The sequence below is a fragment of the Acanthochromis polyacanthus genome, chromosome 23, assembly GCF_021347895.1.
Source record: "Acanthochromis polyacanthus isolate Apoly-LR-REF ecotype Palm Island chromosome 23, KAUST_Apoly_ChrSc, whole genome shotgun sequence".
Lineage (NCBI taxonomy): Eukaryota > Metazoa > Chordata > Actinopteri > Pomacentridae > Acanthochromis > Acanthochromis polyacanthus.
Genome location: NC_067135.1, coordinates 5,626,238 through 5,649,214, shown reverse-complemented (window position 1 = coordinate 5,649,214; position 22,977 = coordinate 5,626,238). Strand labels below are relative to the sequence as shown.

At 40.3% G+C, this 22,977-nt stretch overlaps 5 protein-coding genes across 7 annotated transcripts; all 5 read left to right on the top strand.

Annotated features, from left to right (window-relative positions):
• Positions 1 to 267: 267 nt before the first annotated feature.
• LOC127532444 (immunoglobulin alpha-2 heavy chain-like) lies at positions 268 to 8,231 on the top strand. Of its 3 annotated transcripts, none has more exons than XM_051944114.1 (5): positions 268 to 400; positions 507 to 1,202; positions 1,287 to 1,412; positions 1,500 to 1,537; positions 7,154 to 8,231. In XM_051944114.1, exons 1-5 carry the CDS (start codon positions 289 to 291, stop codon positions 7,268 to 7,270), a joined length of 1,089 nt encoding a protein of 362 aa, XP_051800074.1. In that variant the 5' UTR covers positions 268 to 288; the 3' UTR covers positions 7,271 to 8,231. The 3 variants fall into 3 exon arrangements, with proteins under 3 accessions (XP_051800074.1, XP_051800073.1, XP_051800075.1); XM_051944113.1 differs by lacking the exon at positions 7,154 to 8,231 and adding an exon at positions 1,631 to 2,018; XM_051944115.1 differs by lacking the exons at positions 268 to 400; positions 507 to 1,202; positions 1,287 to 1,412; positions 1,500 to 1,537 and adding exons at positions 6,037 to 6,727; positions 6,812 to 6,937; positions 7,025 to 7,062.
• A 1,260-nt stretch (positions 8,232 to 9,491) lies between these two features.
• Positions 9,492 to 10,584, top strand: LOC127532479 (uncharacterized). Its single transcript, XM_051944208.1, has 3 exons — positions 9,492 to 9,546; positions 9,653 to 10,348; positions 10,433 to 10,584. The coding sequence occupies exons 1-3, from the start codon at positions 9,492 to 9,494 to the stop codon at positions 10,582 to 10,584; spliced, it is 903 nt and encodes a 300-aa protein (XP_051800168.1).
• Positions 10,585 to 12,340: 1,756 nt separating this feature from the next.
• On the top strand, positions 12,341 to 14,188 carry LOC110967688 (uncharacterized). Its single transcript, XM_051944117.1, has 5 exons — positions 12,341 to 12,465; positions 12,567 to 13,271; positions 13,445 to 13,555; positions 13,637 to 13,680; positions 13,767 to 14,188. Exons 1-5 carry the CDS (start codon positions 12,411 to 12,413, stop codon positions 13,884 to 13,886), a joined length of 1,035 nt encoding a protein of 344 aa, XP_051800077.1. The 5' UTR covers positions 12,341 to 12,410; the 3' UTR covers positions 13,887 to 14,188.
• Positions 14,189 to 16,356: 2,168 nt separating this feature from the next.
• On the top strand, positions 16,357 to 18,037 carry LOC127532478 (uncharacterized). Its single transcript, XM_051944207.1, has 5 exons — positions 16,357 to 17,123; positions 17,202 to 17,327; positions 17,456 to 17,569; positions 17,653 to 17,696; positions 17,804 to 18,037. Exons 1-5 carry the CDS (start codon positions 16,745 to 16,747, stop codon positions 17,900 to 17,902), a joined length of 762 nt encoding a protein of 253 aa, XP_051800167.1. The 5' UTR covers positions 16,357 to 16,744; the 3' UTR covers positions 17,903 to 18,037.
• Positions 18,038 to 19,376: 1,339 nt separating this feature from the next.
• On the top strand, positions 19,377 to 21,716 carry LOC110967689 (uncharacterized). The gene is made up of 6 exons (XM_022217374.2): positions 19,377 to 19,419; positions 19,500 to 19,844; positions 19,930 to 20,268; positions 21,257 to 21,388; positions 21,470 to 21,495; positions 21,576 to 21,716. Exons 1-6 carry the CDS (start codon positions 19,377 to 19,379, stop codon positions 21,714 to 21,716), a joined length of 1,026 nt encoding a protein of 341 aa, XP_022073066.2.
• The last annotated feature ends 1,261 nt before the right edge of the window (positions 21,717 to 22,977 follow it).

Genomic DNA, 22,977 nt, shown 5'->3' with positions numbered 1-22,977 from the left:
TATCCATTTAAGAGCATAACCAAACATATTATGGATGGTAAACCAAATTTCTACAGAAGATTAACAAAATCTATAAAGAGTTGGCATTGATAAGTATGAATGCACATTTGTGGTCATGCATTTTAATGTCATTTAAAGCAGAGCTGAGGAGTATTCACCTTTCACACCATGTGAGTTTTTCTGAGAAACTTGGTTTGACACTGTAGGCAGCAGTGAACATGTGATCAAGTTTCCTTAACAGGACACACCGTGTCACATCTGCTCGGCCAATCAAACACAGTCTCGTCTATGACAAGTGAAGAAAGGATCGAGGTTCTTTTCATTCAGCATCACAGTTTGAACACGATGGCATCTGCACAGTTTGTCTTCTATCTGACTTGTCTGTTCTTGGGGGAAATGGGTGAGTTTGTGTGTTTTTTTGACTGCAGTCTGAATCTTTTCAAGTGTATGGCCACGCTTTTATATGTCCACAATGTGTATTTTCTTTGTGTCTCATTTCACTTCAGCTCAGATGAATCACCTGAATGTATCATCACGGGTTCATCAAGACAGAGGTTTTCTGTCTGCCAACACTGGAGACAGCGTGACTTTGCAATGTTTCTATCGAGACGACATTATTGCAAGGTTTTACTGGTATAAACAAATCCCGGGACAGAAACTGAGGCTCATCTCCATGTTCTACAAATATGAAACAGAAAACATCTTTTATGATGAATTCAAGAATAACCCACGCTTCTCACTGGATACTGAAAAAGGCAAAAATCACCTGAAGATAACAAATGTGCATACTTCAGACTCTGCTACTTATTACTGTGCAGGCAGCTATTCATTCACATTTGAGTTTGCAGAGGGCACCACCCTCAGTGTAAAAGGTTCAGGTTTGAACTTCCAAGCTTTAGTCCAACAGTCGGCATCTCAGACCATCCAACCAGGAGACTCACTGACTCTCAACTGTACAGTACATACTGGGACCTGCGATGGAGAACACAGTGTTTACTGGTTCAAAACTCAAGAAGAATCCCATCCAAGAATCATTTACACCCGTGGAGGCAAGAATGATGAGTGTGGGAAGAAACTCAACACACAAACCTGTGTCTACAACCTGCCAGTAAAGAATCTGTCTCATGCTGGAACCTACTACTGTGCTGTTGCCTCATGTGGACACATAGTGTTTGGAAACGGGACCAAGCTGGATTTCAAATGTGAGTAACATTTCCAACTCCATCCAGTTAAAGTCCATATGAACACAGCTAAATGCTCTGTAATGTTTCCTGGTGCCTCCACAGATGAAGTGGACTCTCTAGTGTCTGTCCACATCTTGTGGGGAGCTCTGGCAATCACCACTTTCATGAGTGTTTTCCAGGCTTTCCTAATGTGTGTGATCCTCAAAAGAAACAGATTCAAAAGCAAAGGTACTACAGCTGTTACTGTTTGTAGCTGATAATATATTCTAGATGTAGCACAGCATTACAGTAAGAGCACATTTTCACTGTTTTCAGAGCTGCATTCAAGACCTCCTTCAGCAACAAATGCAGAGGTAAGTTTGTTCCAATTTAATTATTGTATAAGCATTCAAACATTTTTATTGTGCAAAATTGGGATTTTTAAAAATTTTGCATTTTATTATTAGGGCAACCAAGATGAAGAAAACATTCATTACGCAGCTCTGAAGCACGACAAGGTGAACAGATCAAGAAGTCAGAGAAACAGAGAGGCTGAATGTGTGTATTCAGGTATAAAGCAGTAGAGCTGGACATGTTTCCTATTTCTTTGTTACTGTTGGACTGCAGCATTCAAGCAGCATGGTATGATCTTGTGTTCACTGTGTTCAATTTTATGCCCAAATAAACATCTTTGGATATTTTAATATGAAAGTTTTCCATTTGTGGTCTAGTATCAGAATTTTACAATTTTTGTATCACAGTCTGATGTCAGTTGTTGGCTTGTCTTGCTTTAATGTATGGTTTATAAAGGAACAGATGAAAGTCTGGATTTAAGTATGGTGTAATCATTTTGTGTTGGATGCATTTTGTGCAGTAGAAATAAATGTGTATGAATAATTAACAAACTCTTGTGATTGGGAGTCCTAATAGATTTACTGGTTTTTATTCACAAAATCACGAGATGGTATATGAAGATGTCACCTCCTGTAAGCGCTAAGAAGTCAAGAGGTGTCGATAAGAATATGGAACACCTTTTTCTAAGAAACTGGAAGAGCTAAGTGATACCAGTAATCAGGCCCAGGGGCCATTTTGAATAACTAATCTAACAATCGAATCCAGGCAATTAAAAACCCAACCAGGTACAAAAGCATAAGCAGGATGGGAACAGGAAGGACAATAAGTGAGTCAGGCAGGTGACAGGAAGTACACAATGGAGGCAAATGAGATACAAAAAAGAAAAAAAAATCAATCACAACAAGACGACATGGTCATCAATATCCCCCGCCACGTGATGTCTATGAGTCTATATCCAAGATAGTGATCAAGGGCCATAACTCTGTTAAATATTATCACACAGGTCTCATTTTCAAACTTGATCAAGGTGTCCATGGTGTGAAGCTACACACTAAATTTCGTAATCCCAGCTGTAATAGTTTCCGAGAAAAGCTGTCCCCTTCAAATGAGTCTATATCCAAAGTAGTGATCAAGGGCCATAACTCTGTTAAATATTATCGCACAGGTCTCATTTTCGAACTTGATCAAGGTGTCCATGGTGTGAAGCTACACACTAAATTTCGTAATCCTAGCTGTAATAGTTTCCGAGAAAAGCTGTCCCCTTCATATGAGTCTATATCCAAAGTAGTGATCAAGGGCCATTACTCTGTTAAATATTATCGCACAGGTCTCATTTTCGAACTTGATCAAGGTGTCCAGGGTGTGAAGCTACAAACTAAATTTTGTAATCCTAGCTGTAATAGTTTCTGAGAAAAGCTGTCCCCTTCATCTCGGACGGACGGACAGACGGAGGCCAAACCTATATTCCCCTTTTCCATTTCGTGGAGGCGGGGGATAATAAACTGTAAAATAAGACAGGAAGATGTAGGACTGCATACAGTCATGAACAAAAGTTTCCATGTTCTTGTAAAGACCATGTATATAATGACAGTCTTGAGTTTTTATAATAATAATACTGCCACCACCATGCTTGACAGTAGTTTTGATGGTCTTGGAGTTGAAGGTCTCATTTTCTCTTCTCCACACATAGACGACTCACAATAAGTTAGGGATATTGTTATTTCCGTGAGTGCATTTCATATTTGGTCTGAATTTTAATGACATAAGTAATAGTTCCCTTTGATATTACTATTAATGAATGAGAAAAAGCACCATTTTCATTCGTGCAATATTTATTTCCCCAACAATTTAGACAATAACAAAGATAGCCCCACATAACCAAAATTGACAAAGTCAGTCGCAGGTGTTTCCACCGTTTGCTGCAATGACAGCTTGACAGCGACGTCTCATGCTCCTAACTGGCCTCATGACGTTGTTCTGAGGCAATGCGTTCCACTCCTCCACAAGTGCTACATGCAGTTCTGCCAGGTCACATGGGAGTGGGATACGAGCATTCAGTCGCTGCTTCAGCTGGTCCCAGACGTGCTCTGTGGGGTTCAGGTCAGGGGACATTGCTGGCCATACCATATGAGGCAGTCTGACTTCCTGAAGTCCAGCTGTGACAATTCTGGCACTATGTGGTTGGAGCATTATCATTCATGATCAGAAAGTTGGGGGAGTGCTGGTGGAATTGGGGATGATGATGGGTTCTATGATGTCTCTGAGGTAAGAACGTGCAGTGACTGAGCCATCTACAATCACCAAATCTGTTTTGCGCTGACTGGTGATGCCTGCCCAGACTGTTGCACCTCCTCCACCAAAGCCAACCCTGGGGACCATGTTGACCTCGGTATATTGCTCACCTTGCCTTCTCCAGCAACGCTGATGACCATCATTTCTGTGCAAGGTGACCCGACACTCATCAGTGAACAGGACAGTAGACCGCTGCTGCATTGTCCAGGTCACATGGTCTTGTGCCCACTGCAAACGGTCACGGTGGTATCTTGGTGTCAGTGGAGTCACCTGCAACGGTCATCTGGCATTCAAGCCAAAGCAGTGGAGTCAGTTGCGAATGGTTTTTCTGGAAACCCTAGAACCCCTCACTTTTCGTAAACATGCTTGCAGCTGTGTGGTAGTTGCATAACGGTGTCTGAGTGCATAGGTCCTGAGGTACTGGTTATCATTGCGGTCTAGCACTCGTGGGGCTCCACTCCTGGGTCTGTCACCAACACTGCCAGTAGTTCTGTGCCTTGCTGCAAGTCTGCTGATGACACTTTGAGACACATCAAGTTCACGTGCAACATCTGACAGCCTGCTACCGACCTGAAGGTGTGCTATGGCCAGGTGGCGCTGCTCGTCCGTTAAGTGACGTCATGTGTTCATGACTGCTTGAATGATGAACTGGGAATGACTTACTGACAATAGCAGCTTCTTATACCCCCAGAATGTTCAAATTGATGCCACATTGAAAAGAGACGTCTTTTTGTATATTTTGGTGTTGGCCACAATATGTAAGGCGCACTGTACACAGTGAGACCATTAGGTGGAAAACACAAAATGAGTTGTGTCTCGCACCCTAATACAATTGCCTCCCTATCCCCAAAATCACTGAAGTGAAACAAACACCTTATGTAAGAAATCCACTGAGGACCTCACATTATCCCTAACTTATTCTAAGTAGTGAATTTCTGGTCATTGTGGCCAGATAGTTCTTTTTTTTTCATCTCACCCCAGAACTTTCTTCCAAAAGGTCTTTTCTTTGTTCATGTGATCAGCAGCAATCTTTAGTCGAGTCTTAAGTTGCCACTTTTAGAGAAGGAGCTTGCTTCTCGCACATCAGACTCTTGGCCAATGACATGCTTAACTGTGGACACTGACAGCTGTGTTCAGCAATTTCTCATTCATTTCAAACCTGTTTTTTGGCCCAATCCAGATGTGTATGTGTGTCTTTTATCTGTCCTACTGCACTAAGTAGTGAAGGCAGTGAATCCTTAGTAGAAACAATCTTCCTGTTCTCTCTCAAGTTCTTGTAGGTTGGCTCGCAATCCAGTTCACTGGACTCTCAATTCTCTGACGGATGCCTCCTTTCATGGAAGTTTCAACAACACTAAATCACATGAGTACACTACACTATGAGCCCAGGAGAGAGCAGGGAACTTAGCTGGTAGCCTGAAAGAGATATGGTGAGGGAATGGATGCGTCGGCCAAGGAGTGGAATCCAGGAGGAGGTTCTGGAGAATGGATTGGAGTGGACCGAGTTGGAACAGGAAAGGAAAAGTTTCTCATTCCGGTAGTGAGCCAATCTATCAACCCTACACCTGTGAACATTTCACACTCACACATCTCACTCACACCCACCAGGAAAAAGACAAAGGAGGAAGAAGGAGGGAAAAGGGAGGGTGCCACCAAGCAGAGATGGAGGTGGAACTGTAAACCACAAAATAAAGAATAAATCAATATCCATTTAAGACTATAACCAAACATATTACGGATGGTAAACCAAGTTTATACAGAAATCTAACAAAATCTATGAAGCGAAGGGACTAAAAAGCATGAATGCACATTTGTGGTCATTTATATATTTTACTGTCACTTGTAAGTTAAAGCAGAGCTGAGGAGTATTCACCTTTCACACCATGTGAGTTTTTTCTGAGAAACTTGGTTTGACACTGCAGGCAGCAGTGAACATGTGACCAAGTTTCCTGAACAGGACACATCGTGTCACATCTGCTCGGCCAATCAAACACAGTCTCATCTATGACAAGTGAAGAAAGGATCGAGGTTCTTTTCATTCAGCACCACAATCAGAACACGATGGCATCTGCACAGTTTGTCTTCTATCTGACTTGTCTGTTCTTGGGGGAAATGGGTGAGTTTGTGTGTTTTTTTGACTGCAGTCTGAATCTTTTCAAGTGTATGGCCACGCTTTTATATGTCCACAATGTGTATTTTCTTTGTGTCTCATTTCCCTTCAGCTCAGATGAATCACCTGAATGTATCGTCACTGGTTCATCAAGGCAGAGGTTTTCAGTCTGCTAACACTGGAGACAGTGTTACTTTGCGATGTTTCTGTCAAGACAACGTTCTTGCAAGGTTTTACTGGTACAAACAAATTCTAGGACAGAAACCGAGGGTCATCTCCATGTTCTACAAGTATGAAACAGAAGCCACTTTTTATGATGAATTCAAGAGTAATCCACGCTTCTCACTGGATACTGAAAAAGGTAAAAATGACCTGAAGATAACAAATGTGCATACTTCAGACTCTGCTACTTATTACTGTGCAGGCAGCTATTCATTCACATTTGAGTTTGCAGAGGGCACCACCCTCAGTGTAAAAGGTTCAGGTTTGAACTTCCAAGTTTTAGTCCAACAGTCGGTGTCTCAGACCATCCAACCAGGAGACTCACTGACTCTCAACTGTACAGTACATACTGGGACCTGTGATGGAGAACACAGTGTTTACTGGTTCAAAACTCAAGAAGAATCCCATCCAGGAATCATTTACACCCGTGGAGGCAAGAATGATGAGTGTGGGAAGAAACTCAACACACAAACCTGTGTCTACAACCTGCCAGTAAAGAATCTGTCTCATGCTGGAACCTACTACTGTGCTGTTGCCTCATGTGGACACATAGTGTTTGGAAACGGGACCAAGCTGGACTTCAAACGTGAGTAACATTTCCAACTCCATCCAGTTAAAGTCCATATGAACACAGCTAAATGCTCTGTCATGTTTCCTGGTGCCTCCACAGATGAAGTGGACTCTCTAGTGTCTGTCCACATCTTGTGGGGAGCTCTGGCAATCACCACTTTCATGAGTGTTTTCCAGGCCTTCCTAATGTGTGTGATTCTCAAAAGAAACAGATTCAAAAGCAAAGGTACTAGAACTGTTACTGTTTGTAGCTAACAATATTTTCTAAACGTAGCACAGCATTACAGTAAGAGCACATTTTCACTGTTTTCAGAGCTGCATTCAAGACCTCCTTCAGCAACAAATGCAGAGGTAAATTTGTTCTAATTTAACTTTATACAAGCATTCAAATATTTCCGTTGTGTAAAATTGTGATTTTTTAAATTTTATGTTTTATTATTAGGGCAACCAAGATGAAGAAAACATTCATTACGCAGCTCTGAAGCACGACAAGGTGAACAGATCAAGACGTCAGAGGAACAGAGACGCTGAATGTGTGTATTCGGGTATAAAGCAGTAGAGCTGGACATGTTTCCTGTTTCTTTGTTACTGTTGGACTGCAGCATTCAAGCAGCATGGTATGATCTTGTGTTCACTGTGTTCAATTTTATGCCCAAATTAACAGTTTTGGATAATTTAACATGAAATTTTTCTATCCGTGGTCTAGAATCAGAATTTTGCAATGTTTGTATCACAATCTGATGCCAGTTGTTGGCTTGCCTTGCTTTAATGTATGGTTTATAAAGGAACAGATAATCATTTTGTGTTGGATGAATTTTTATGCAGTAGCAAAAAATGTGGATGAATAATTAACAAACTCTTGCGATTGGGAGTTCTAATAGATTTACTAGTTTTTATTCACAAAACCACAAGATGCAACATCAAAGTGTCACCTCCTGTAAGCACTAAGAAGTCAAGAGGTGTTGATGACAATATGGAACACTTTTTTCTAAGAAACTGGAGGAGTTCAGTGATACCAATAATCAAGTGCAAGGGCCATTTTGAGGAAATGACTGTATGGACACCGGGCTATAAGTGCAAGAAAAACTTCCAACTTGAATATTGGGAGCACATTCTTCAGTCAGATGAGACCAATATATATTTGTTTAGCTGAGATGGAGTCCAGCATATTTGGCTTGAACCTGGTCCTGGATACAACAGTGAATGTATCGTCCTGATGGTGATGCATAGATTGTGATGTCATGGGGCTACAGAAGTACAAGAGGTGTTGGGGTGATGACATTATTACATGCTGCTCTACTGTGGATAAACCAAGATACTGCCTGACAAGATGACCCCCAAGTGGCAGAAATTTGGCAGAGGAATATTCCAGCATTATAACGACCAGAAGCACACAAAGCAAAGATGTGGTTTAAACAAAAGAATGGTAGGACGTCTGTCAAGAATTCTGTGCAACAATAGAAGATTTGTCATCAAAAATCGATGTAAGCATGTATGAATATAGAAACATGTACAAGAACATAAAGATGTACTGACTTTTGTTATATTGAGCTCCTATTATTTTAAATAAAAGCAAATACAATGACTTTTCTCTTAGAAGTGATGCAGTTATTGTAAAGTGATCCAATTTTGGACCATCAGACATTTGTGTCATCACTTCTGTTGTATGCTGTATATTGGTCAATTGTCAGTAGATGATCAAGGAAGGACCCAAATGCTGACACTAAAACACAACAGGCCGTTTTTTTTAAATAAAAATAACAAAACGGTAAAACCACGGGTAGGGAGGCAAACAAAGGGTGGTCCAGGTACAATACTAACTCAAAGTCCAAGAAATAACTGAATAACTAATCTAACAACAGAATCCAGGCAAACGGAAACCCAAACAGGTACAAAAACATAAGCAGGATGAGCACATGGAGGACAATAAGCGAATCAGGCAGGTGACAAGAAGTACACAACTGAGGCAAACAAGATACTTGGACAAAAAACAAATTCCCAAATTAGATGCAGACGAGGAGAATCAGGCAGGCTGGAGAGTGTTAGTCACACTTGTAGACACTTGTAAAGACCATGCATATCCTGGCAGTCTTTAGTTTTTAATTATTCCTATTACTCTTAATAACTATGACTACTATAACTCAGAGCATGATACTGACACCACCATGCTTGACGGTAGGTATGATGGTCTTGGAGTTGAAGGCCTCATTTTCTCTCCTCCACACATAATTCTGGTCATTGTGGCCAAGTAGCTCATTCTTTGTTTCATCTGATCACAGAACTTTCTTCCAAAAGGCCTTTTCTTTCTCCACGTGATCAGCAGCAATCTTTAGTTGAGCCTTAAGTTGCGACTTCAAGAGGAAGAGCTTCCTTCTTGAACATCAGACTCTCAGCCAATGGCACACTTAACTGTGGACACTGACAACTGTGTTCAGCAATTTCTCTTTCACTGAAGACCATATTTTTGGACAAATTGCATCTCAGCAGGTGATAGCTTGCATTTCCTTCCTGATCGTGGTAAGTATGAATGCACATTTGTGGTCATATATTTTACTGTCACTTGTAAATTAAAGCAGAGCTGAGGAGTATTCACCTCTCTCACCATGTCAATTTTTCTGAGAAACTTGGTTTGACACTGTAGGCAGCAGTAAACATGTGACCAAGCTTCCGTAACAGGACACACCGTGTCACATCTGCTCGGCCAATCAAACACAGTCTCGTCTATGACAAGTGAAGGAAGGATCGAGGTTCTTTTCATTCAGCACCACAATCTGAACACGATGGCATCTGCACAGTTTGTCTTCTATCTGACTTGTCTGATCTTGGGGGAAATGGGTGAGTTTGTGTTTTTTCTTGACTGCAGTCTGAATCTTTTCAAGTGTATGGCCACACTTTTATATGTCCACAATGTGTATTTGCTTTGTGTCTCATTTCCCTTCAGCTCAGATGAATCACCTGAATGTATCGTCACGGGTTCATCAAGGCAAAGGTTTTCAGTCTGCTAACACTGGAGACAGCGTGACTTTGCAATGTTTCTATCAAGACGACATTATTGCAAGGTTTTACTGGTATAAACAAATCCTGGGACAGAAACCGAGGGTCATCTCCATGTTCTACAAGTATGAAACAGAAGCCACTTTTTATGATGAATTCAAGAATAACCCACGCTTCTCACTGGATACTGAAAAAGGTAAAAATCACCTGAAGATAACAAATGTGCATACTTCAGACTCTGCTACTTATTACTGTGCAGGCAGCTATTCATTCACATTTGAGTTTGCACAGGGCACCACCCTCAGTGTAAAAGGTTCAGGTTTGAACTTCCAAGCTTTAGTCCAACAGTCGGCGTCTCAGACCATCCAACCAGGAGACTCACTGACTCTCAACTGTACAGTACATACCGGGACCTGTGATGGAGAACACAGTGTTTACTGGTTCAAAACTCAAGAAGAATCCCATCCAGGAATCTTTTACATCCGTGGAGGCAAGAATGATGAGTGTGGGAAGAAACTCAACACACAAACCTGTGTCTACAACCTGCCAGTAAAGAATCTGTCTCATGCTGGAACCTACTACTGTGCTGTTGCCTCATGTGGACACATAGTGTTTGGAAACGGGACCAAGCTGGACTTCAAATGTGAGTAACATTTCCAATTCCATCCAGTGAAAGTCCATATGAACACAGCTAAATGCTCTGTCATGTTTCCTGGTGCCTCCACAGATGAAGTGGACTCTCTTGTATCTGTACATGTCTTGTGGGGAGCTCTGGCAATCACCACCATCCTGAGTGTTTTTTTGCTGATCAACAAGATGAACGCATGCCACTGTACAGGTAGCTGCTGTTACAATATGTATATAGTGCATATGTATTAAACATGTTAGTCACAGGGCTGCACAGTGGCTCGGAGTCTTGGACTTTGCATATTCTGCCTGTGCACGTATGGGTTTTCTCTGGATACTTCGGCTTCCTCCCGCAGCCCAAAAACATGCTGAGGTTAATTGGTAACTCTAAATTGTCCATGAGTGTGAGTGTCATTTTTTGTTTCTATGTGTGGCGACCTGTCCAGGATGTCCCCTGCCTTCACCTTAAGTCAGATGAGATCGGTTCCCGCAACAGTAATGAGAATTTAAGCGGTGTTTAGATAATGTATGTGTGGATATTATTAACATGATTTCCTTCTGTCTTCCAGAATGTCATGCAACAGTTTCAGATCCCTCCACAAAGAAAGTAGAGGTAATTTCTGTTTGAGTCACAAAATTTTCCAAAAGTTTATATTTCTGTCCTTGATCACAATTGTGATTTTCTCTTTCTCATCATCAGGGTTACCAAACTGAGGGCCCTCTCTGTTACACTGCTTCAAGGAGACAGAGGGACGACACATGGAGTGAATGTGTGTACTTCAGTGCCAGCCAGTAGAGTTGGACATGTTTCACCTTTGTCTCTGTGTAACAGGAAACATTTTCATACTCGCTCTCATAAAGTATAACATGCCTTCTGTGCCTTCTTCTTTTTCTTTTTTTTAATTTCAGGTAAATGTGACGACTGTATAGACTTCCTTTCCTGAAACGCATTAAATACACGAGAGTGCAAAAAGTGTTTGCACTCTACATGTAGGATACCCTCAGGTTTCTTGTTAGTTTCTGTACTCATATCTTGACAGAAATACTACTAAGACTTTAACAAACTATGATTTCAACTAAATGTGATGACTGTAGAGTCTTTTTTCTCAATAAACTTGTAAACATTTCAAAGACCATAAACAAAAGTGTGTTTTCACTCTATGTGTTCATTTACATACATCCAACAACAAACCAATTATAAGGGGTGTCTGAAGAAGAATGTTTTGATTGATATCAATAACATGAAACTGGGAGATTTACATTTAAACATATTTAGGATGCTCTGTATTTCACAAGACTCATTTCAGAGAGTGGTGGGGGGAAGACAAGACAAGACGTGTGGTTTAGATCAGAGAAAAACATTTTAAAACAAGCAAATACAATGACTTTTGGCTTGGAAATGTTGTAGTTATTGCAAAGTGATCCAATTTTGGACCACCAAACATATGCATAATCATTTTTGCTGTATGCTGTACGTTGGTCTGCCGTCAGGACAAGAAGTGATTCAGGCAGGTGACAGGAAGTACACAAAGAAGGTAAAAAAGATATGGGGGAAAAAATGCACAAATCAGAGGAGAAATAGCAAGAGACAGACAAGGACAGGAATCTTTTCAAAATAAAACTGAAAGTAAACTGAACAAAATCATAACATCTATGTAATTTTGCATTAGAATGAATGCTGCAAACCTCTACTACTTACAAATCCAAAATCATTCCATCTTTCCTAGCTTCTGGCATTTGGTAATTTTGGTTGTAGATATTATTTCAACCCTTAATTAGAGTTCCAAATTAATAGTTTAATATCATTTATGAGACTGATTGATTGATTTAGTGGATGTTCCCCCAGTTGAAGTCTAAGCTTCCTTTAATAACCCGGTTGCACCTACACTTGTCACTGTACAACATTTGTCAAGACCTAAACTAGACACTACAGGATGCAGTGAACATGTGACCATGCTTGCTTAATAGAGGACACCGTTTCACATCTGCTGGGCCCGTCAAACTGAGTGTTGCCTCTGCAGGGTGAAGAGCAAGTGAAGAGCGACACACTTTCCATTCAGCACAACTACTTTTACACAATGGCAACAGCACAGCTTTTCTTCTATCTGGCATGTCTGCTGTTGGGGGAAATGGGTGAGTTATTTTTGGAACTCCGTTTTATAACGCCTAAAGTGGTTGGCTATGTTTTCATGCGCTCCTAATGTGTATTTGTTTTTCCTCTCATTTCATTTCAGCTCGGATGGATAACTTGAATTTGTACACACCGGTTCGTCAAGAGAGGCGTTTTCTATCAGGTAAAACTGGAGACAACATGACTCTGCGATGTTTCTATGAAGGAGATGCAGTGATGCTTTACTGGTATAAACAAACTCTGGGACAGGAACCAAGGCTCATGTCTACCTCCTACAAGCATGACATAGATGGCACTTTCTACAATGAATTTCAGAGCGATCCACGCTTCACACTGGTTCGTGTAAAAGGAAAAAATCACCTGAAGATAACAGATCTGCACATTTCAGACTCAGCTACTTACTACTGCGCAAGTAGCTATTTATTCACATTAGACTTCGCAGAAGGCGCTACCGTCAATGTAAACCACTCAGGTTTGAACTTCCAAACTTTGGCCCAGCAGGCAACATCTAAGGCAATCCAACCAGGAGACGCTGTGACTCTGAACTGTACAGTAAACACTGGGACCTGTGATGGAGAACGGAGTGTTTACTGGTTCAGAACTGAAGGAGAATCTTATCCAGGACTAATTCACACCTGTGGAGGCAGGAAGGATAACTGTGAGAAGGAACCCAACACACAAACGCACACCTGTGTCTACAACCTGCCATTAAAGAGCCTCAATCTGTCTAATGTTGGGACCTACTACTGTGCTGCTGCCTCATGTGGACACATTCTGTTTGGAAATGAGACCAAGCTGGACACTGAGGGTAAGTTACATTCTTGAAAATGCTGCCTTGTTTTAGAAGCTTCAACCTTAAACCCAGATGACCTAAAATTGTTGTCATCTGCTTGGCAAAAGAGTGGTTCTCTGTCAGCTAATGTCCGTGAAAATATGAATTTGCAGTGTTTGAAAAGTCTCTCATGCTGTCTGAATCTGCAGATGAGGAAGACCGTCTTGTCTTGGTGTACGCCTTGAGTGGGGCTGTGGCATTCACCACCATCCTGAGTGTTTTATTGCTGATCGAGAAGACAAATACATGCCACTGTACAGGTACCTGCTGTTAGATTGTGTATATAGTGCATACGTACTGAACGTGAAATGTAAGTCACAAGATTTCCTTCTGTCTTCCAGAATGTCATGAAACAGTTTCAGATCCCTCCACAAAGAAAGTAGAGGTAATTTCTGTTTGAGTCACAAAATTTCCCAAAAGTTTATATTTTTGTCCTTGATCACATTTGTGATTTTCTCTTTCTCTCACCAGGATTACCAAACTGAAGGCCCTCTCTGTTACACTGCTTCATGGGAGAATCCAGTCATTAGATCAAGAGGACAGAGGGACGACACATGGAGTGAATGTGTGTACTTCAGTGTCAGGCAGTAGAGTTGGACATGTTTCATCTTTGTCTCTGTGTAACAGGGAACATTTTCATACTCGCTCTTACACAGTATAACATGCCTTCTGTAGTTTTTCTTTTTTAAATTTCAGCTAAATGTGACGACTTTATAGACTTTCTTTCCTGAAACGCATTAAATAAACTTTTCAAAGACCATAAATATAAGTGTTTGAACTCTACATATAGGATACCCTCAGGTTTCTTGTTAGTTTCTGTACTCATATCTTGACAGAAATACTAAGACTTTAACAAACTATGATTTCAGCTAAATGTGATGACTGGAGAGTCATTTTTTTTCTTAATAAACTCGTAAACATTTCATAAATAAAAGTGTGTTTTCACTCTACATGCTCATTTACATACATCCAACAACAAACCAATTATAAGGGGTGTCTGAAGAAGAATGTTGGGAGATTTACATTTAAACACATTTAGGCTGCTCTGTACTTCACAAGACTCATTTCAGAGAGTGGTGGGGGGAAGACAAGACAAGACGTGTAGCTTAGATCAGAGAAAAACAAACGTGCTTTGGGGTTGAAACACATCAGAGGCCGAAAGGCCAGTAAGGACAAAACGTTTTTAGGGTAGAATCAGGTGTTGATTTCTTAGAACATGGTTAGTAGTGTTGCCATAATATTAAAATTGTGACTTTTATGTAATGCCTGCCTAAATGTACTGATACAGTTACTGTCACTTTACCACAGCATAAACAGAAATCATCCAGTAATGTAATGAACTAATAGACGTCATCAGTGGTATTGGTGATGTGTGTATCTGTGAAAAGTGACAAATTAACAACTTCAAATATTAAATGTAATACTGTTTGGTCCAAATTACTACTAATATTTGCAATTACAATAAATTATTAGTAGTCCTAAAAGTCTACTTTAAAAATACATGGGTCTTCTGTGATCCATGTGTGTGAACCTAAGTTGTTTTCTTTACACTTTTGATATCCTTTTCTATACTGAAGAGCCTGAATCTGACTGATGTTGGAACCCACCACTGTGCCGTTGCCTCATGTGGACACATTGTGTTTGGAAATGGAACCAAGCTGAACTTTGAACGTAAGTAGAATTTGTCAATTGGGCCACCTGGTAAAAAGTTTGCAAAACAAATAAACACAAGATGGACACAGAGTTAAGAAGTTTCCAGTGTTGCCACATACCTGTCTGCAGAGTCTCGTGTCTTGGTGTACTTCCTGAGCGGCGCTTTGGCATTCACCACCATCCTGATGCGTTTACTGGCTTCCTTACTGTACAGGACAAAGAGAAAGAGTTACCAAACCACAGGTAAATGGTTCAGTTTGTATCTAGAAGTGTTACCACTGAAAATCGAATTACAAAAACACCATTTCGTTAGTGCTTCAGAGTCTCATGCAAGAGTTTCAGCTTCCTCCATAGTAAATGCAGAGGTAATTTATTGACTTTTAAGCTTATTTCTATATCATGACAAACATTACTGCTGAAGTTGTTTCTTCATATGTCATATTGTGATTTATTTCATTACCAGACTTATAAAACTGAAGAAAACCTCCGTTACGTAGCTGTAAGCATGAAAAAGGCCAACAGATCAAGAAGACATAGAAAGGAAACAGAGGATAAAATGCCTGTACTCCATTGTAAAGGCATAAATCTGGAGATATGTGTCTGTGTGTAGCAGCTCATGAGTTCAATAATGTTTCCTCTAGTGTAAACCTAAAAGTGTGAGGCTTAATTTTAATATAAACTGCTATATAAAGCTCTTCTACTGGAGTTTTTGAGTGCACTGGAAAGTAGCCTTATGACTCGAAATCCATTCACAGCAAGACCTGTTGGTACTTCATCATTATCCGCTTACTAGAACTGCTCATTTTATATGAAATTTGATCTGGAGAAGAAAGCATAATTTTAAAATGTGATGTCCGTTCCGAAAACAGTCGTCACGCTGTATATGATCAGCAGGGTGTTCCATGTACTGCAGTGGCGGACATAATGCACAGTGAGTTGGCTCTATTGGACTCTCTGATGAACTGTCAGTAATTTACGACATTGTCCTCTTTACTTGATGGAAAATGGAGTAAACCAGCAGGTCAAGCTGAATGGATCGAACTCCAAACCTTTTGATTAGCTTTAAAATGTTGTTGAGTATTCTCGTCATCCCCAATTATTTAGTGTCCTAATCACTAGTAACATCCAGTTATATTCATGTAGGTGTAAACACTCCATGATGTTTCCTGATGTTAGTGAAGTTGTATCTGGTAATGGAGGGGATTCTTAGCGTGCAATGTGTTGTATTCATAGCAGTAAACATGCACAGAGGTAAAAAGTAAAGGTAGAGTTGTCCGCTAAAAGGCTTTGTGGCTGGCCTGATTCTCAGAAAGCATGTGGGAGGAAGTCGTGCTTGCTTAAGATTACAGAAAACCATTATCGAGGTCAGACGCCTAATACTGTGACAATCATTGTCTGTATTCAGCAATCGTATTAAAATTTGTGAAATAAAAGTCCTTAACACAAATCTACTGTACTGAAGTGGAGGTACAGTAACAAAAAACTGACTCCCTCTGTTATTTACGTTGAAGTAATGTGTTCAACTAACTCGATACTTGAAACCACAACCACTGCAGCCAATCATGTTCTTCAAAGTGGCACTGATGAACCAATCAGACCTGACAGATGTGGCGGAAGGTAGGACAAGCTGGTGTTGGTGAATCTGTCAAGTCCGCTGTGGCTTCAGTAGGTCAGAACCGCTGTGAAGAGGAAGCAAGATTAGAAAATCAGACAAGATGATTTTGCTCTTTGCAAACGTTTTCCTGCTCTGGTCTTCGTGTAAGTAACAAAAATCCACTCGTGGAATCATATTCTTCATGCAGAAAGTTGATTATATTCTGTTCATTTCAGGTGTGGCAGAGTTAAATGAAGTCTCTCAGCCTGTTTCTGTACAAACACTGAACCTTGGAGACTCAGCGACTATCCAGTGTTACATAAAAAGTCTTATGACAAAAAGAGTTTGGTACAAGCTGACTACTGAGAGGAAACTACAGCTTGTGGCAAAATTTGATTCTCACTATCGCCACAGTGTACTTTCTAATGAATTTGATTGGCGTTATTCAGTAGACTTTGACAAAGTCGACAGTCATCTGAGCATCACTGCAACATCATGGGAGGATGTTGGGACATACTTTTGTGGAGTAATGCATTTAAAGGATATTCAGTTTGGTTCAGGAACCTTTTTGATGCTGAAAGGTATTAAATTTTTTTATTTACCATTCAACTACTTCATCTGCATCAGCTGAATGTGAACATAACACTAATGATCACAAGTCATTTGGTATCTTTTCCAAGGTGCAAAGATGAGCAGTGACTCTGTCGTCCAGCAGTCAGAGTCTGAATCAGTTCAGTCAGAAGACTCTATATTGTCTGGCAATGGAACCAAGCTCATCTTTCATGGTAAGGTTTTAACAGATGTTGCTTTTTGTTAAAAAGTCGTGTTAACTGTCTAATCATATGTAAGATGATCTGAGATTAAATTGAGGTATAGTTGTTTTGTGTTCGTCTTTTAATGTCTGAATTTGCAGATGGAATGGAGTTTGATGCCGTTCCCAACACAATACTTTTGGTGCTCATCATCTCCCTGAGTCTGGCTTTCGTACTGTGCTTCATGTCCTGGACAAAGTGCTGCGACGGTACAGGTAACTGGTTCTATTGGCATCTACACTGTGTGTTCACTTCAGACAACAAAGCATTACATTCGAGGTGTGTTATTATTTTTCAGAGTCTCGGGGAGGATTTTCAGCTTCCACCACAACCAGCGCAGAGGTATCTGCTGTTTAGATCAACATTTGTAGCACAATTACAATCAATCTGTGGACATGAGCTTCATTTCTATCCCGAACATTTGTATGATTGTGACGTATCTTTCTCAGAACCACGATGGGGAACATCTCAAGATCAAGGAGATGAAAAGTCAGAGAGATGACACCTGGAGTGAATGCATGTACTTGAGTGTAAAGAAGTACAAATGATGTGTTTCAACTTTGTTTTTGCATCACAAGACATCATCTTATTTGTGTTTCTCTGTTTTTAGCATTGCTTCATCTAAATGTGATCAATGTACAGTCTTACCCTGCAATAAACCCAATAAATGAGCTTTTCCAAGAGCATGAAGTGCAATGATTTACATCATCTCTGAGCCAAGAGGTTGGAATAGATTTACCTCAATAATGCTGTTGATCACTGAACTAACTTCCTGTCTGCAAAAATTAGCATGAAAATTTAAAGAGGCCCCATCCAAAGTGGTTCAATTGCAGAAAGGGGCCTAATTTATTTATTTATTTTTTTTTGAAAAAGTCAAAGCTGTGGAGTATATAAATTTATCACAGAATTATACTGACTGGGTGCCACACTTCAGCATGTTTTTTAGATGGCTGACAGTGAAACATGTAGGTTTGCATCAGAGTATATTGAAGACCACATGCAAACTTTGTCACTGTGTGTTTGTGGTTTCAAGCAATCTATTTTATAGGTGATCGGTATAATTTTGTGAACTCTTTAAGACAAAAAAAAATAATACCGAGAGCTGCAATTCAAAGAAGCTGTACAGGATATTGTGTAAAAATCAGCCCAAGTGCAGCTAGCTAGCTCTGCACTTAGCACCTCCATTCCAGCATGGATAACAGCAGTGCATTTCAGCAACAGCAGCCTTTATGTCAACTGCAGGGCCTCATTATGCGTAGGTGCAACCCACGAACCACAAATGCTACCAGCATCTGCAATAAGAACAATGTGAACTGATGGAGGAGGATGGCTCAAATCTAACTACAGGTCATAATGTCAGAAAAAATTGAGTACAGGATTCTGTATGAACAATTTGCTGACTAAAATCTGAGAAAGAACTGTTCCACATACGGCATATTGCACTGTAGTTTCCATGTGGGATGTCTGCAATAAGTGGAACACTGGCAACAGATCTGAATCCAGTAGAACACCACTGAGATGAGGTAGAATGAGAAATTTGCTGCACAAGTGTGCAAATCTGCTAAAACGATGTAATGCAATCACCTCATTTTGTATAAACTTACAATCATTTTGACAAATTCTAATTTTGAGGGAGCTGCATGTGACTTAACATTTGTACAAAATGAGAAAATCTAGGTCTTGTGTGGTTCTGGAATAAATGCAACTTATGTCCTCATTGTGGTTAACCTAGATACAGTCATTTAATGAATGTTGCCTGTAGATAAAAAGAAAGTACAGAATCCAAATTTTTAAAAAAAAGTTTTGCTGACACTGAAAAACAGGCCATGATAAAGTTTTTTTTTTTTTTCCAGTGTGAACCACCGAATCATGTTCTTCAAAGTGGCACTGATGAACCAATCAGACCTGACAGATGTGGAGGAAGGTAGGACAAGCTGGTGTTGGTGAATCTGTCGAGTCTGCTGTTGCTTCAGTAGGTCAGAACCGCTGTGGAGAAGAAGCCAGGCAAGAAGATCGGATAAGATGATTTTGTTCGTTGCAAACGTTTTCCTGCTCTGGGCTTTGTGTAAGTAACAAAAATCCACTTGTGGAATCTTTCTACCAGATTCTTCATGCAGAAAGTTGATTATATTCTGTTCATTTCAGGTGTGGCAGAGTTAAATGAAGTCTCTCAGCCTGTTTCTGTACAAACACTGAACCTTGGAGACTCAGCGACTATCCAGTGTTACATAAAAAGTCTTATAACAACGAGAGTTTGGTACAAACTGACTACAGGGAGGAAACTACAGCTTGTGGCATCGTTTGATCCTATCTATCTTCGGAGTGTGTATGCTGATGAATTTAAACATCGTTATTCAGTACAATCTGATGGGATCAACAGTCATCTGAGCATCACTGCAACATCATGGGACGACATTGGGACATACTTCTGTGGAGTAATGAAGCTAAATGATATTCACTTTGGATCAGGAACCTTTTTGATGCTGAAAGGTATTCATTCTCTGTAATTTTACATTCAAGTACACCATTTGCATCCAACTGTAAGTCATGCAAGTCATTTGGTTTCCTTTCCAAGGTGCAAAGATGATCAGTGACTCTGTCGTCCAGCAGCCAAAGTCTCAATCAGTCCAGTCAGGAGACTCTGTGACTCTCAGCTGTTCTGTTCACTCTGGTCAATGTCCTGCACAACAAATTAGTGTGATATGGTTGAAAAACTCAGCTGATCATTCAGCTCCTGAAATGATTTACTCATCTGGAAATCAGAACAACACCTGCCAGACGTTCTCTGGAGAAACTACCTGTGTGTACAACCATACCATGAGGAACTTCAGCCCTGAAGATGCTGGAATCTACCACTGTGTTGTGACTTCATGTGGACAAATACTGTTTGGAAATGGAACCACGATTACCAACCGTAAGACAGTACTGTAAAGTTTTAGTCCAAAATGCTTTCAGTTTAAATCTCAAAGGTCTCTGAAGTAGCAAATTCCACAACTGATACACTCTATACACACCGAGTTATCATGCTCAAATGATCATTGCCAGTAATACACTTATACAGCTGACAATTTCCCATTATTTGGGAATGTATTCAATCGTATTGCATAACACTAGCATCTAGCCAACTAGAGAGTAGGTCAACTAATCTTTTGGTCAATCGACAAAAAAATAACTAGCAACTATTTTGACAAATGATTGTAACATATATATATATTCAAATAATTACACTTACAGTTACACTGGAGGTTAAATAGAAACGTACATATTACCTCCAAACATCACCAGATCATACCATAGCACCACTATGCTTGACAGTAGGTTTGATGTTCTTTGAGTTAAAGGCCTCACCTTCTCTCTAAACGCATTTCTGGTCATTGTGGCCAAATAGCTCCATTTTTGATTCTTCTGACCCCTGACACATGGTGACGCTTTTAAAAACCTGTGGCCACAAAGTTGCAATTGGTCTTGTTTGTCATGTTTACCCTGCACCCACCCCCCCAATACAAGTTCTAGATAGTTCTAGAGCAGTTAAGTGTTGGTGCTGCGCTGGACCCAGTATTCATGGCCCAGAGTCAGTTCTTGGGTTGATAAAACAAGAAGTGGTTCAAAATTAGGCTCCAAACCAGCACTTAAACTGTCTTGGAGGAGAAGGGTTATATTTGGAGAAAATGCTTTTGGGTAAACAGATCAGTCTCCAAAGAAGATGCAGCAACATCAACCAGCCAAGACTTAAATATACTCAGTCGGACGTGGTCAAGTCAGTTGTGTTGTTGAAATCAGAAAATGTGTATTCAAATGGTGGACACTGCACTGCTAGATCTTAATATATAGTGTATAATGCATACAATTTAAAGCATACACAACAGACTAAAGAAATTACTGTCTGTCTATTCTGTTTACAGCTGACACTGCAAGCAAACCACTTGAACTGAGTCCACCTGTTATTGCACTGATGCTGTCCAACATCTTTCTTGGGGTTGTGGTCCTTTTTCTTGTATGGACACTTTGTAAGACTCGAAGGAACGACTCTGCAGGTATGTTAAGCTATATACAAAGTCTGATCCACATTCTGTTCAGCCACCGGAATTGACTGTTGTGGTTTATTGTTTCCACAGATACTGGATCTTCTGGAGGCGATCAGGTCAGAGTTTCTCTCAGTATATAATGTTTATGTTCGATTTGTCAGAATAACTCTAAATTTTTAATTTCCATTCCTCACAGACAAGCGATGTTATCTATGCACCCGTGTCTTCGGCTCACAGAAACCTCGCCTCCAGGCAAGCAACAAAGAAACACACTGGAGACTCTGTAGTTTATTCTAACATCAGATTCAGTGAACGCAACAGGGAGGTTTCATCTTGAGAAAGTGGGGAGAATCTGGACTGATGGAGTAGTAGGGCCTTGCAACTTATAGGGTTTAACTCCTTTTTAGTGGCGCATAAGTCAGACATGGGACCTGGCAAAAGCATCACGGCCGCACCAACCACAACCTAGAGCTGATGGAGAACTTGTTAATATGCCGCTACACCAAGTTCACACCTTCAGAGCAGAACAAGGATGCCATTCAGTCTATCTGTGATGACGTAGCCAACTACTGCTGCAAGCAAGAATGGACCAACAACCCCGAAAGAAGTCAGCACCTCTTCCAGTCAGAGATTTTGGACTAAAATCGGAACAAAAATAGGATTCTGAGATTTGTGGGTAGAGATTTAGTCTTGCGATGAAGTGACAGGCTTTGTATCCTGTCAGCCAATTGCACAACTTGGACCACATTTAGTTCAGTGATTTTGTGGAGAGAATTGTGATTCATGATTCTACCCTAAAAGATTCCGATATGAGTTTTTGGTGAGATTGGAGACTCCAAGGACATTGGATTTACTGCTCTTCCTTTTGAACTCATTTTCAGTGAGCGGATTATTATTGTAGATAAAACAAGTCATCACAGGTTGCCTCAGTCATCTCAACTGTTCTGAGTGTTGGTGGCACAGGCCAAAGATGAAACATGGCACTTGTGTGGTTGCAAAAGGTTCTAAGTGCTGATAGAGTGGAAACGAGTTTTTTGATCTGAGAAGCAGGACTAGTAATCTTCAACTAGGCTACATTTGGGCCAACAATGACTCCTGAACATGCAGTACTTGGGCCAATCAGAATTGATCATCAGTCACATGACTTCTGCATTAAGGCTGCTGTGTGGACATTTCAGGAAATGCAGCTGTGTGTGATTTGTAGTCCTACAAGCTCAAGTCAACAAAAGAAATGAGGTGAAATAAAAAGTACCACATTATTACTTGATAATTCACTGACCTCACCGTGAGATATTTGAGAATTTTACAACTTGATCTGTGGAACAATACAAACAATTTCTAGTGTGGAGGCATCATAAATCTTAGAGATACAGAGTTCAAAACCTCAACAAATAGAACCAAACATTTCTGTCATAGCCTGGTGGATGGATAAAATGTCATTTAAGTAAACGGAACTGTTACTATTGCATGATATGATCTGAACAGACAAGAGAAAACAATAATTTACTTAAGGTGGAAGCTCTAAACTTCACAAAAGACAAGAAACTAACATCAATATCAAACTACGTTGGGATTTTAAAGAGGTTCAAGTGAAAACT

Excerpts from the sequence above, each read along its gene's own strand:
- LOC127532444 (XM_051944114.1), top strand. The coding sequence starts at position 289 with ATGACAAGTGAAGAAAGGATCGAGGTTCTTTTCATTCAGCATCACAGT. Across the intron at positions 1,413-1,499 it reads AAACAGATTCAAAAGCAAAG|AGCTGCATTCAAGACCTCCT; the intron begins GTACTACAGCTG and ends CACTGTTTTCAG. Across the intron at positions 1,538-7,153 it reads CTTCAGCAACAAATGCAGAG|GGCAACCAAGATGAAGAAAA; the intron begins GTAAGTTTGTTC and ends TTTTATTATTAG.
- LOC127532479 (XM_051944208.1), top strand. The coding sequence starts at position 9,492 with ATGGCATCTGCACAGTTTGTCTTCTATCTGACTTGTCTGATCTTGGGG. Across the intron at positions 9,547-9,652 it reads TCTGATCTTGGGGGAAATGG|CTCAGATGAATCACCTGAAT; the intron begins GTGAGTTTGTGT and ends ATTTCCCTTCAG. Across the intron at positions 10,349-10,432 it reads GACCAAGCTGGACTTCAAAT|ATGAAGTGGACTCTCTTGTA; the intron begins GTGAGTAACATT and ends GTGCCTCCACAG.
- LOC110967688 (XM_051944117.1), top strand. The coding sequence starts at position 12,411 with ATGGCAACAGCACAGCTTTTCTTCTATCTGGCATGTCTGCTGTTGGGG. Across the intron at positions 13,272-13,444 it reads GACCAAGCTGGACACTGAGG|ATGAGGAAGACCGTCTTGTC; the intron begins GTAAGTTACATT and ends CTGAATCTGCAG. Across the intron at positions 13,681-13,766 it reads CCTCCACAAAGAAAGTAGAG|GATTACCAAACTGAAGGCCC; the intron begins GTAATTTCTGTT and ends TTCTCTCACCAG.
- LOC127532478 (XM_051944207.1), top strand. The coding sequence starts at position 16,745 with ATGCAGAAAGTTGATTATATTCTGTTCATTTCAGGTGTGGCAGAGTTA. Across the intron at positions 17,124-17,201 it reads AACCTTTTTGATGCTGAAAG|TCATTTGGTATCTTTTCCAA; the intron begins GTATTAAATTTT and ends AATGATCACAAG. Across the intron at positions 17,328-17,455 it reads AACCAAGCTCATCTTTCATG|ATGGAATGGAGTTTGATGCC; the intron begins GTAAGGTTTTAA and ends CTGAATTTGCAG.
- LOC110967689 (XM_022217374.2), top strand. The coding sequence starts at position 19,377 with ATGATTTTGTTCGTTGCAAACGTTTTCCTGCTCTGGGCTTTGT. Across the intron at positions 19,420-19,499 it reads TTTCCTGCTCTGGGCTTTGT|GTGTGGCAGAGTTAAATGAA; the intron begins GTAAGTAACAAA and ends TGTTCATTTCAG. Across the intron at positions 19,845-19,929 it reads AACCTTTTTGATGCTGAAAG|GTGCAAAGATGATCAGTGAC; the intron begins GTATTCATTCTC and ends TTCCTTTCCAAG.